The sequence below is a fragment of the Sinocyclocheilus grahami genome, unplaced genomic scaffold (genome assembly GCF_001515645.1).
Source record: "Sinocyclocheilus grahami isolate Dianchi unplaced genomic scaffold, SAMN03320097.WGS_v1.1 scaffold1456.1, whole genome shotgun sequence".
Lineage (NCBI taxonomy): Eukaryota > Metazoa > Chordata > Actinopteri > Cypriniformes > Cyprinidae > Sinocyclocheilus > Sinocyclocheilus grahami.
This window is the reverse complement of record NW_015506635.1, coordinates 198,341-211,166: the sequence shown is the minus strand read 5'-3', so window position 1 is coordinate 211,166 and position 12,826 is coordinate 198,341. Positions and strand designations below refer to the sequence as shown.

General features: G+C 36.3%; 2 protein-coding genes across 2 annotated transcripts in view; both read left to right on the top strand.

Annotated features, from left to right (window-relative positions):
- The first annotated feature begins 1,446 nt into the window (after window positions 1-1,446).
- penkb (proenkephalin b) lies at window positions 1,447-2,264 on the top strand. The gene has a single exon (XM_016256659.1). It carries the CDS (start codon window positions 1,522-1,524, stop codon window positions 1,984-1,986), a length of 465 nt encoding a protein of 154 aa, XP_016112145.1. The 5' UTR covers window positions 1,447-1,521; the 3' UTR covers window positions 1,987-2,264.
- Window positions 2,265-4,220: 1,956 nt separating this feature from the next.
- Window positions 4,221-12,826, top strand: part of LOC107570430 (epidermal retinol dehydrogenase 2-like) — a 24,916-nt gene continuing 16,310 nt past the window's right edge. The window contains exons 1-5 of the mRNA XM_016256658.1: window positions 4,221-4,339; window positions 4,528-4,866; window positions 5,392-5,523; window positions 5,613-5,712; window positions 5,802-5,946. Coding sequence (XP_016112144.1) covers window positions 4,546-4,866; window positions 5,392-5,523; window positions 5,613-5,712; window positions 5,802-5,946 — 698 coding nt within the window. The 5' untranslated portion in view covers window positions 4,221-4,339; window positions 4,528-4,545. The remainder of the gene's footprint in view (window positions 4,340-4,527; window positions 4,867-5,391; window positions 5,524-5,612; window positions 5,713-5,801; window positions 5,947-12,826) is intronic.

Sequence of the window (12,826 nt, the reverse complement as noted above, 5' to 3'; positions counted from 1 at the left end):
GTGGTCTGGCTTTGCTGTGGTGTTCTGGTCCACTGGTGCCCAGGGGCGATTCTAGGATTTTCATTTTAATAATAATAATAATAATACTGTGTCTAGACCTATGTGTATTCCACTGTATTGCATAGATGGGTATAACATATAACTGAATAAGCAAAATACAAATCTTAATGATCTCTCTCTCACACACACACACACACACACCTGTTTACTGTACACACAAAATTTTCACAGAAAAATTTTCTAGTACAACCCTTTTTCCTTAGCTCAAGTATGCAAACCTCTTTGCCACATGCACTGGAATATGTATTACATTTAAAGTTAAATTGTCAAATGAAAATGGCAACATGATTGTTTTATAAAGTATGCGTTCATATGTGCTTCATTTTCACTGGATGAAACAGCTGTGGTGGGATGAGGGGTGAACGCAGGGAAAACTTTACAGTAGATGTGGAACCAATTGCTCCCCATGATATTTTTTAAACAGTATTTATGACAAAGAACTGCGCAGATGCAGATATTATAACAGTCTATCAATAAACACAGACCTTGTCCTCTGTTTCTCGCTCTGCGTTGTCGCGGTCTGTGGATTGAAAAAGAACTCGCTGAAAAACGAGGAGGAGCCGATCGAAGTCTGCCGCCTTTTTCATATGAAATTGACTGAGGCAATCACGAATTTGTGTACAGTTTATGGAGCTAATCGCAAAATTTTAGGGGGGCTGAGTAGTCATATAGCTATAGCCCCCTAAAAACCACCTAGCGACGCCCATGCTGGTGCCCCGGTGGTCCCCTGCTCTGCAGTGGAGGTATTCTGCTCCCCTGGCACCCCTGTGATCTCCCTTTTCTCCATTGTCCCAGAACCCAGGCCCAATTTTACCTCATAATCCTGGCCAGTCATCCTATCATCCATCAGATGAAAATTTGATTCTTGTTTTGTTGTCCTTTGGTGTGACAGGAGCCATTCCTTAGGTGGGGGGCTATATTACTTATATGCTGCATATAAGCCCTTGTGTTTACCTTGTTAATGTGTCAGTTCTTGTTCTTACATGAATGTTACGTTTTGGCTCAGTTTCGTTTTATAAGTTTCCTGGTTCCAGTGTTTTGTGTGCTTTTGTTATTTTTACAACATTAAATATACAACTGGATCATGCTCTCTTCATGTTTCTGAGTTCACCAAATGTTGTAACATTTAAAAATGTATGTTTGTGTGTTGGAGAGAGTAGGGTATTGGTGTATTTTGTTCAAATTCAGTATGACACTCTGCATTTGAGTTTCCATGGTTTTTCACAAGCTTAGCACACACTCTACATCAATTAATTTCTGAGAATGTTATCTATGTCTCGACTATATTTTCACATTTTTCACAGGAATGTGTGGTGGAGTGTCAGGAGCATCTGAATGCAGGCAGCTCTTGGAGTTTGTGCAAAAGTTTTATTCAGAATGCTGATAACACTCCTGAGGGTAACCGAGCGTCCACTGCAACTAAACACTTGGATACCCAACAGCACCCAGTAGACAAAAAATATGGTGGCTTCATTAAAGCGGTATGGGAGTTTTATGAAGCGTTATGGAGGATTCATGAAGAAGACTGCAGAGCTATATGGGCTGGAGCCAGAGGACGTTGACCAGGGCAGAGTAATCCTGACTAATCATGATGTTGAAATGCTGACCAATCAAGTTGAGGCTGATGGTAGGAGGGAGGAGGAGGCTCTGACAGACGTCCATAATTCAAAGGGAGGAGCACAGGGTGTAAAGGGTATGGCAAAATGTTATGGGGGCTTTATGAAGAGGGGACCGTTTTATGACTTGGAGAGTGGGGTTAAGGCACTACAAAAACGATATGGGGGCTTCATGAGGCGTGTAGGTCGACCGCAGTGGTGGCAGGAGTCTAAACGCTATGGAGACTTCTTAAAATGCTCCCAAAAGGAAGATGAAGATGAAAATTCATCAGAAATAGAAAAGAGGTATGGTGGATTCATGGGATATTAAGATGGTATTTTCTGCTGTGCCCTAGTCCACTTCCTCTCTAGCCCCTTAGACACCACTTGAGAACCGACAAAGGAAACATGCTTTAAATGCGCTCATAATGTATTAATAAAGTGTTTGTTATGTCTTTATTGTGGTAATATGATTTAATGTGAATAAGACTTAAAAGACCTCAAAGACCGTGGATATATTGTCTTAACATTACACATTGAATCTGAATTCAAAATTATATTTACAAGTTGTGTAGCAGATTTTAATAACCAGGATTACCTACTTTTGACTAATGCAACCGTTTTTCTTTTTCTTTTTTAATAAACAACAATTTTGCATGAGACATTCATTCAGTCTTACGAGAGGAAATTTTTAGAAAAAATAAGACATTTACTTCGCCATTACATGGTGATTATTTCTTCATGACACTTGTCTTTTACACATACTTTTTGGGGGGACCAGTCTGAATCTTGTCATGTGCTGTATAGCTTGAATAAACTGCTCGAAACTGCACTAGAATGTGCGTCTTGAATAGAAATGCATTCTCTGTCTGAGGTTTGTGCCTCAGTAGCCTTTTGTTAGTAAGTAAAAGCAAGTTGCATTACTCTGCTGAATTGTGATTACGATGATGTCTCTAAACCAAGTGTGTTTATTTGAAAGTGGCAGTGTAATTGCATGTTTTATGATGTGAGTTAGCAATGAAAAGTACTTCTACTAATGGCATGACTATCATGAATCTCAATCAAGGCAAGAGGTAGTACTCAATACAATCAAGGCAAGAGGTAGTACACTTTCAGGGGGATTTGAAATTGTGAAAGTTTTCAGAAATATTGTCCTGCATGAAAAATTCACCATGCAAGATCTTTATTATACAGATTTCAAGCACCACTAAAAAAATTATAAACTACAGCAATAAACTACAGAATGTTATCACTGTCTCTATTTGAATGTGCTTTACATGTAGCATTTAAGCCAGATGTATCTTACCTTTGATCCTTAGCATAACCATAAACCTACAGTTGCTAAACAAGAGCTCTGCCGAGCATTAAATAAAAGTCTAATATATATTTTAGGTTTCTTACTGGAGATATCAAATCAAAGGGTTATCAAGAAAGCTGTAGGTTCTCCATAGCTCACTCATATCAGTAATGGGAATTCATAGTAAAAGTGTATCTTCTTCCCAAATCCCACTTTTTTACACTAATTGTCACTTGGGCTACGAAAGTCAATGATATTAAGACTACATATAACCTTTGTTCTGTGAAAAGTCTCATGAGATTCACAAGTATCTTTCATACACTGTTTATTTGGAGTGCAATATCCTAATAATAATGTCACTATAACAAATTCCTTGTATGTGCAAACATACTTGGCAATAAAGCTCTTTCTGATTCTGATTCTGATAAGTAAATGCTTGTTCAAACCAAGGATGATAACTGTAATTAAATAACTATTAACATCCACACTATAACAGACAAAAACATTCAGTTTATTCATGCGCTGTTTATGTTTTTATCATTCATTCATTCATCAGCTGGACAAAATTCACTGTAAATGATCTCAATTATTTTGTTACTCTGATATTAGTGTGATATGGACTGATATTCTCTCTCTCTCTCTCTCTCTCTCTCTCTCTCTCTCCTAAGCATTATGGCTATTGTTACGATTATGGTTATCAATGTTTGTGTGAACAAACATTAATCATGTGTAATCTTGTTATAGAACAAGGTTTACCATCCTTGTGATATGGACTGATATTCTCTCTCTCTCTCTCTCTCTCTCTCTCTCTCCTAAGCATTATGGCTATTGTTACGATTATGGTTATCAATGTTTGTGTGAACAAACATTAATCATGTGTAATCTTGTTATAGAACAAGGTTTACCATCCGGACAATGCTAGCTTAATAAAGATTTCATGCCACAAAATGGGGTTCAGAAAACAACTCATCTAAATTCCATAATTCTTTTCTAAGGTGAATGTTTACCCAGGTGGTTGTAAATGCCAGGCTAAGACCAACCTATGAATTTCTCCACCATAAACTTTATGAATTTACTCAAGGCAACTGATGAAGTTTTAATTCAATAGTTGCTTTGAGCATCCAGTTTATTCTCTCCTATGTGCGCGTTGTTAAGGAAACTCGCAGGCGTCAAATGGTTAAACATATGCCGCGCCCATCACATCCTGTCCCGTTAGTAGCCTAGGCTACTCTCGCTACACAAATACTGGACTTTGTCTTTCAGTAAACACGAAGTGTAATAACTGGGCAGGCAGAGCGAAGGTCGATAATCGAACCACTCGGTTAAATGCTAAATGAATGGAGCAAACCTGCTGTTGTATTAGTGAGCGATAATCGAAACGAGTGAGGTAAGTCACCAGTATGTTTGTTGAGCATTAACAGACAACGAGTAAATACGATTATATGACAACTTTACAGTATATGACAACTACGATTATATGACGCCTAAATTACCAATTTGTGTTGATGTCGTCGTAAATTTACTATTGTTAAAAACTGAATAAACTTGCTGACCAAATAACCCTTGCGTCTCTAGGATCTATTCATCATCATCATGAACTTTCTCTTGGAGACTGTTCAGGTGCTTCTCATGTCACTGGTGTACAGCTTAGAAACTTTCGTTAGGTTATTTATACCGCCTCGAAAGAAGAATGTCTCCGGGGAGATCGTGTTGCTGACCGGGGCGGGCAGCGGCATAGGTCGCCTCATGGCCCTGGAGTTCGCGCGCCTGGGCGCGCGCCTTGTGCTGTGGGATATTAATGAGAACGGTAATAAAGAGACTGCTCGTATGATTAAAGAAACGCACGGAGTGCGAGCGTACACATATACCTGCGACTGCAGCGACCGGGAGGAAGTGTACAGAATCGCAAACCAGGTAGAATGCGTTGCACCTCAGTACAAAGACATGTATAAGTACACTACATGGAATTTTCGTCTACATATTTGTGTAGGTAACTGCAGTGTGCATAGTTAAACTGGCCATAGGTCTAGACACAGTATTATTATTATTATTTCACAACAATATTTTTAGGTGTATTATGAAATTTATTTGTCAATTTTAATGTGATTAGCCTTTTCATTTGAGGTCAGGAAAAAATGGCATTGTACTACAGGACCCACACAAGTGCCAAATTTGTAATGACCATACATATGACCATAAACATTCACTCACTCAACGTTTATTTTCATTACACTGCAAAATGTTTTATCATTATAACAATGTCTGAATCATTTTCAATGGTATCAGCTTGATTTTTTTAGTAAGTACAATCAAATGGATGAAAAAATACAATGAACTGATGTGACTAAGACAACAGTAAACCAATTTTTGTGAGTTTACATTTTGACAGTCTAATAAGATCTTGTGTAATTCATGACTCAATCCCTTTGTTTTGTTAAGGTAAAACGTGAGGTTGGTGATATCATAATTTTGATAAATAATGCAGGAATTGTTACTGGGAAGAATTTCATGGAATCTCCTGATTCACTCATAGAGAAGTCTATGGAGGTCAACAGTCTGGCACATTTCTGGGTATGTCAGTATACTATCTATCTATCTATCTATCTGCTTCTAAATTATGCTAAAACAAAGTATGCATGATAGCATATATATCCTCTTAGATGTACAAGGCATTTCTGCCAGCAATGATTGCTGCTAACCATGGTCATTTGGTCAGTATTTCAAGCTCCGCTGGACTTATTGGAGTAAATGGACTGGCAGGTAGATATTCTCAGTTAACAATACAAATCTCTCATTTAGAAATAAGTACACATTTCAAATGACAATCTGCTTTTGAATGTTTTATACAGATTATTGTGCAAGTAAGTTTGCTGCAGTTGGCTTTGCTGAGTCAATGGCACTAGAGCTGCTGGCCATGGGCTGTGATGGAGTGAAGACCACCATAGTCTGCCCATTTTTCATTAACACTGGCATGTTTGATGGTGCCAACACGAAGTAAGAAACATATTGTCTCTAAAAAAAAACAGAACCTACTTTTCCTACCTACTTAACCAACATTTTCTGTACACTGTAAAATCCAATAATTTACTTTACTTAGATTTAATTCGTTATCTTTACTTAGTTGTTATACTTACTAGAGTTTATTAAGTTATAGCTACTGTCTCACTTTCAAGGCAAATAAAACAATTTACTTACTGTTTTGAGTGACACTTAACTTAAAATATTCAAGTAGCCACAAAGGAACCAATGACATTAATAAACCAATGAGAGGCAGCAGTGCACTAATATGTTGCTAATGTGCAACATAACAACATCAGAAGAAGAAAATAAAACGAGTCTTAATAGACTTTTCACCCATTTCCTCCATGTCTGCAGTTATCTTTCACTAGTTGCATTTACTCGTTTCCCAAAGTCATCTTGAATGTTGAATTTTCAATGCAACTGAAATATTTGAGAGAACATCACATAAGCTAACTTCATAAATTGATATTGATTTTCCTAAAATGTGTTTCTTTCTTTTTTTAACTCACCATTATAGTGATTAGCGTTCCCTTTGGTTGGGCACTTGGAACTTCATTTATGTTACTATAATTTTCTTTCTGTTAATGCAGGAATGCATCATGAAGTCAGAGTAATTTTATTTTAAGGGAAGAAAAGTATTAAACAGATTGCTTTTAGAATATGATTTATCTTCTAATTAATGTGTTAGTGTATTTTTATTGTGTTTATTAATGAACTTTTTCAAATTTAATTTTTCGTAAATACCTTGGGATGCTTTTAATTGAGTTTATATAATCCTTAAATAGTGTGTGGTAATATGCTAAAGTCACACACAGACTTAAACATTCAGCAAGTGAATCACAACAATGGTAACAATTCAATTTAATTTATTTTCATTAATTGTAACAATAACCATTTTATTTGCTCTTTTTGTTGTGCTACTACTGACACAAGACAGCAAATAAAATTGGCAAATAAAAACAACAACTGTAAAACAAAGCAACTGCATAATTTACTAAGTCATGAGTAAACCTAAATGAAAGGATCAAGTACCCCCCCACAGTTCTTTTTTGGTTACTAGAACTCTCGTGTAAGTAAACTATACTAACTAAGCATTTGTCAGTACAACATACTATTCCTATTTCACTTTACTTAGTTTTTTCAAGGCAATCGGTTTGCATGCTTTTTTAAAATTAAGAACAACTGATTAGATTTCACAGTGTAATGCTCAGCACACTGTTTTCTTTGATAAACCTGTGGACATGGCTGCATAACTCATCAATGCTGGATCTGTGACAATGTAGCATGCACCAGTACAATAGAGAAGCATACATTTACATTTATTAATTTCTGTCATGACAACTCTCTGAGAGTTTAGCATGGTAACATGCCAATGTTAATGTGTTTGGTCTTGGCAGAATAGATCTGCTACGCTACTGCGGCAAAGCAAGTACCAAGATTTGCTAATGCCAATACATCCGCAGACATACTGCTGTGAGCATGTAGGAAATACTGCTGCTGCACATATAACGTATGAAATAACCCCCATATATAACATCCTTAAAATTACCCCATAGCAGTTCTATACAGGTGGATCTGGGGAATGTGGAGGGTTTCTGAGCGCGCTGCAACTGCTACAGCTAGCACTAGCCCAGTATTTGAATGTTGAGCAGCAAGCTCATTGGCTGCTTATGCGAAAAGAAACCAATCAGCTGCACCATGTAAACGATGATGTAATTATATCAGATTGAGTTAGAACCGACTGTGGCTTCTAGAGTTTCATGACAGAACTTTTTTTTGTTTAACAGATACTTTTATCCAAAGTAGCTTATAAATGAGGAATAAAAAAGTGATTCATCCTTTAGAAGGAATAACATGAGAAGTGCTCAAAAATATAATTTCTTTTAAAAAAAATAATCTAGAAGAGTAGGGTACAACGGGGCTAAAGGCGCCTCAGGGTTTTTCCTCTAAACCACTAAATGACACAAAAACTTGGCGTAGCACTTTCCAAAACATCCGCTTTTCAAGATGCACATGCAAATTTGGCTAATCCTTAATGAGATTGCGGGAAGCAGTGCAAATTGGATTTTCTGCTAATTTGATCTAATAGTTGATGTTTTTTAAATGTTGTAGATTTAAGTAGCAAATGAGAATCGATAAAATTATTGAATATATTTTGAGACAAAGGTCTTCTTAATGATTTTCAGTTTTGTTTAAGGTAATTAAAGCAACAGTTTTTTTTAAATAACGGAAGAATGTGTAAAAGTAAGGTATTTGGGGTAAAATGCATCCCCTGCTATTGGGCCAAAAGGCACAATAAGTAACATGATAATAAATTGCTGGCTGACTTTTCCATTTGTTGACATGACATGGTTAGATTCAGATAGCAAAAGTATTCTGTTAACCAGGTCTCGTTGCTTCCGGTTCAAGTGTTTTGCATATGCCTCGTTAAATATGAAGCAGTTTTACTCAAGATGCCTTCAAAGTAGATACCAATGAGGATCATAACAAATGTCCATCACATATGCGGACTGATATCTAAAAGTTTTTATTTTTAATTTTATTCTTTTCACTAACATTTAGATATACAAATTGAATAAAACGTCAACAATCCAAATAGCTAGTTTAATTTATTATCTTAAAAGTCCATAGATATCGCTATTATTTAATACGGCTGTTAACACGTCCTCCAACAAGCAGAAGCGATGAGACCTGTTTTCCAGGTTTGGTCAGGTGACGTTCGACATATGTGACCCTGGACCACAAAACCAGTCTTAAGTCACTGGGGTATATTTGTAGCAATAGCCAAAAATACATTGTATGGGTCAAAATGATCGATTTTCCTTTTATGCCAAAAATCATTAGGCTATTAAGTAAAGATCATGTTCCATGAAGATATTTTGTAAATTTCCTACCGTAAATATATAAAAACTTCATTTTTAATTATTAATATGAATTGCTAAGGACTTCATTGGGACAACTTTAAAGGTGATTTTCTCAATATTTAGATTTTTTTGCACCCTCATATTCCAGATATTCAAATAGTTGTATCTCGGCCAAATATTGTCCTATCCTAACAAACCATACATCAATGGAAAGCTTATTTAGTCAGCTTTCAGATGTTGTATAAATCTCAATTTCTAAAAATTTACATTTAAGACTGGTTTTGTGGTCCAGGGTCACATATACCCTGTGTGTGAGGTAAAAGACCCTCCCTTGCCACCTCATACATTTATAAGATTTTTAAACAAGATAAACTACTTATATGATTTATTTTCACACAATATCTGTTGGTCCATAAATGTTCAATACAAACACACACATGTTTCCACCAGTGAGGAACAATGCACATGAAATTTGTGAATACATGGGGAAGTGATAATGTGTCTTTCTGTGGTGGTACCATGAGTCACTGCTCACTTACCAACTGCAGGCTTTTGGAGGGGATGCAAATTGTTATGAGTGGAGCTAAGAGAGCACAGAGTGAGTGGCTGTTCTGCACACAAACCTCAAACATGCAGTGCACTTAAACATGCATTACATTGTTATATAAGATGTTGAAAAAACGTAGAAACAGTTTTTACCCTGGGTTTCTGCATATCTATAAAAAATGTGTTTTTTTGAGAAAGAGAAACTCATGTAAGACAGACAGAATATGACAGAGGTCATGCAATTCACCAGTGCCTTTGATTGGTGTGTGAGTGTGTGTGTGTTTTCTCTCATTCTCAATATGGAAGAGTGTTTGTATGTTTGGAATTTGTTGCTGGTTGAATTGTCTAACTGGGTCACAACCCAAAGAGGGCTACAGGTATGTTTGCAGACAACAGGGAAAAAGCAATGCTAAATGCAGTTAAGAATTATTGTCTTAACTGTGTCACAACCAAAAGGTGGGTTGCAGGTGGGTTCAGTGCATGAAAGTACTTAAATGGTCAGTATTCTCATTCAGCCTATGTCAAAGTGTTAATTTAGTTGACAAATAATTTTCGAAAAAGCAGTTGTAGCAAATATAAAAAATTAAAAAAGCATTGTAGCAGTTATTCAAAATGAATCAAAAATGTTAGGGAGGGCCGATTTGGGAAGAGATGGAGTTCTCAGCTGAGCGGTGTTCTTGTATATTTATTTTATTAAATGATTATTATTTACAAGAACAACGTGAAGAGAGCATGCACAGCTGTTGTTTATATTGCTGTGTGTAGCCTGTGAAAGTAACGTTAGCTGCAGCAAGGGGCTATAATATTTTTCAATATTTTCCTAATGAAAATTGTATGATTGGTTTATAAAGACTACTACGAACAAATTTGTTCCCGTTTTTATCACAGAATAAGGCAGGAAATATATTTTATAGTTTCTATACTAAATTATATGTCAATCAGTAGGCTACTGCATTATTCATATAGTTTATTTATTTATTACCTGGAGATAACTTGAAAAACACACATAAACAATATATTTTCACAATTGTGTGTTCAATGTCTTCACATTTCATCAGTAAAAATGTCTCAGCTTTTTATTCAGATCAGCTACAGGACAGTCGGATGCTTTTGTCCATATTAGGGATTTCGTGCATATCATAAGTTATTACTTCTATGAGTCCGTTTTGAACTTTCTGCGCAAGAGCGCCCTCTGGTTTCGAGTATGAATGAAACATACACTGCATGAGAGTTCAGTGCTCCTGATGTTCACATCTCCTCATTTGATACGAATAAAAAGTCAGGTCATGCATAGACTAGTATCAATACTATCTCTTTGAATTTAAATCTAGATTTAAATCTAGAAACCTCTATGTGAACACACCTACCCAATTAAAGTGCTGGGGATGAATTTACATTTTAATAAAATTAAATAGCCTATTTATTAAATATTATAAATGCAGCTAACATAGTTCTACACACAGCAATATAAACAAAGGTGCCTATTCTCTTTCGTTCTTGCTGTTTGATTGGGAAAAGTTTAAAGGGCGTCGAGGGGTCTTGTCTTTTTAATGTTATATGACAAAAACTATTCATACTTTGAACTATTATTATTACAGTATTTATTTAAAAAACGTAGAGTGTTTTTAAAATAATTATCACAACACTGGTAAAACAGGCTTATACTGATTTTCTCATCCTCCGAATTATACTTATCAATACTGTTTTTATTATCATTATCATTCAAAAAATGAATAAATTCAGAACAGGATTAGAATAGATTTCTATTTTAAATAAGACAGCAACAGTTGTGTTTACAACCGCAAAACCACCATACCCTGTAAACTCAATAATAATAATAATAATAATATGAATAATATAATTCAGTTTCTAATTCCAGAGTAATTAAGAGGTGCAAAGAAAAAAATTCTTTAACTTTTAAACTTAAAATGGTATTTTCTGTTCTGTGATTCTTTTTCAAAATTGCGTCAAAGCATTTGCTATCAATACAGAAGCATCTGTTTCGACGCACTTATCAGCAAGGAGCACAGTCCTATTTAACCCTCTGGTATTCATAGGCGGAAATCCCAGGGGGTGGGTGGACGGGGAGGGACATGAACCCCCAATATGAAGGTTGTCCCCCCTAAAAATATGATTAAAACCACGCTGTGTATTGTAAATAACAATGTTTTATACTTTAAATAACTTTGTAAGTAGTAAAACAACACAAACGGAAACGGGGCAAAAATGCCTTTAAAGTTTATAAATATTTTGAGTCTCCCCCTCCCTTGCCTCACAGTGCTTTGGTCCAAATGCCTGCTTTCTTCTTTTACATAACCTCAGTGTTGCCAAGTCTGCAGTTTTCACATGGAATTGGTCTACTTTAACACTGTTGCCACGGGTTGTTTATCATGTCCGCGGGTTGAAGCGCCCCCAATAACGTGATATTTAGCCCCTGGAATGTACTAGTTTTGAGTAGCAATTGGGCGTTTTTCCCCGAAAACTGGCAACCACAAGTCCGGTGAGCGAGAACAAAGTCAATAGTTGTGGAACTGGCTGTCAAGGCTATTTTATTCACTTAAACATCGGCTGAAGTGATTATTTTCTCTTTAATACAGATGATGCCAATGTATTTTTTGATGAGTCCACTATGTTAGCAATTACCTTTTTGACGGATAGTAATGTCTACAACGGACACGACCGCTTTAGCCGCGCAAGCACAACAGCTTTAGTTGTCTAATTTGACACTGTCTCCCTGCTACACTAATGGTAGTAAGGCTTTCCTCTGTGCATACTTATCCTTAGAAGTACAATTTTAGCTGTAGTATTTGTGTCCCCTTCAAAAATTGCTCTTGAGAAATTTTATGTTTATTGTCCCCCCCCCTACTGTTAGACGAAATTTACGCCCCTGCTGGTATTGTTCATTTGGGAGTTACACTTGTGTTGTTCGTGGTCAAAAGTGACCCCCCCCCCTAAAAATATGATTAAAAACCATGCTGTGTATTGTAAATAACAATGTTTTATACTTTAAATAATAGTGAAAGTATTAAAATAACAAACGCAAACAGGGCGAAAATGCATTTTAAGTTTATAAATATTTTGAGTCTCCCCCTCCCTTGCCTCACAGTGCTTTGGTCCAAATGCCTGCTTTCTTCTTTTACATAACCTCAGTGTTGCCAAGTCTGCAGTTTTCACATGGAATTGGTCTACTTTAACACTGTTGCCACGGGTTGTTTATCATGTCCGCGGGTTGAAGCGCCCCCAATAACGTGATATTTAGCCCCTGGAATGTACTAGTTTTGAGTAGCAATTGGGCGTTTTTCCCCGAAAACTGGCAACCACAAGTCCGGTGAGCGAGAACAAAGTCAATAGTTGTGGAACTGGCTGTCAAGGCTATTTTATTCACTTAAACATCGGCTGAAGTGATTATTTTCTCTTTAATACAGATGATGCCAATGTATTTT

Coding starts and splice junctions, on each gene's coding strand:
- penkb (XM_016256659.1), top strand. CDS start 1,522: ATGGTGGCTTCATTAAAGCGGTATGGGAGTTTTATGAAGCGTTATGGA.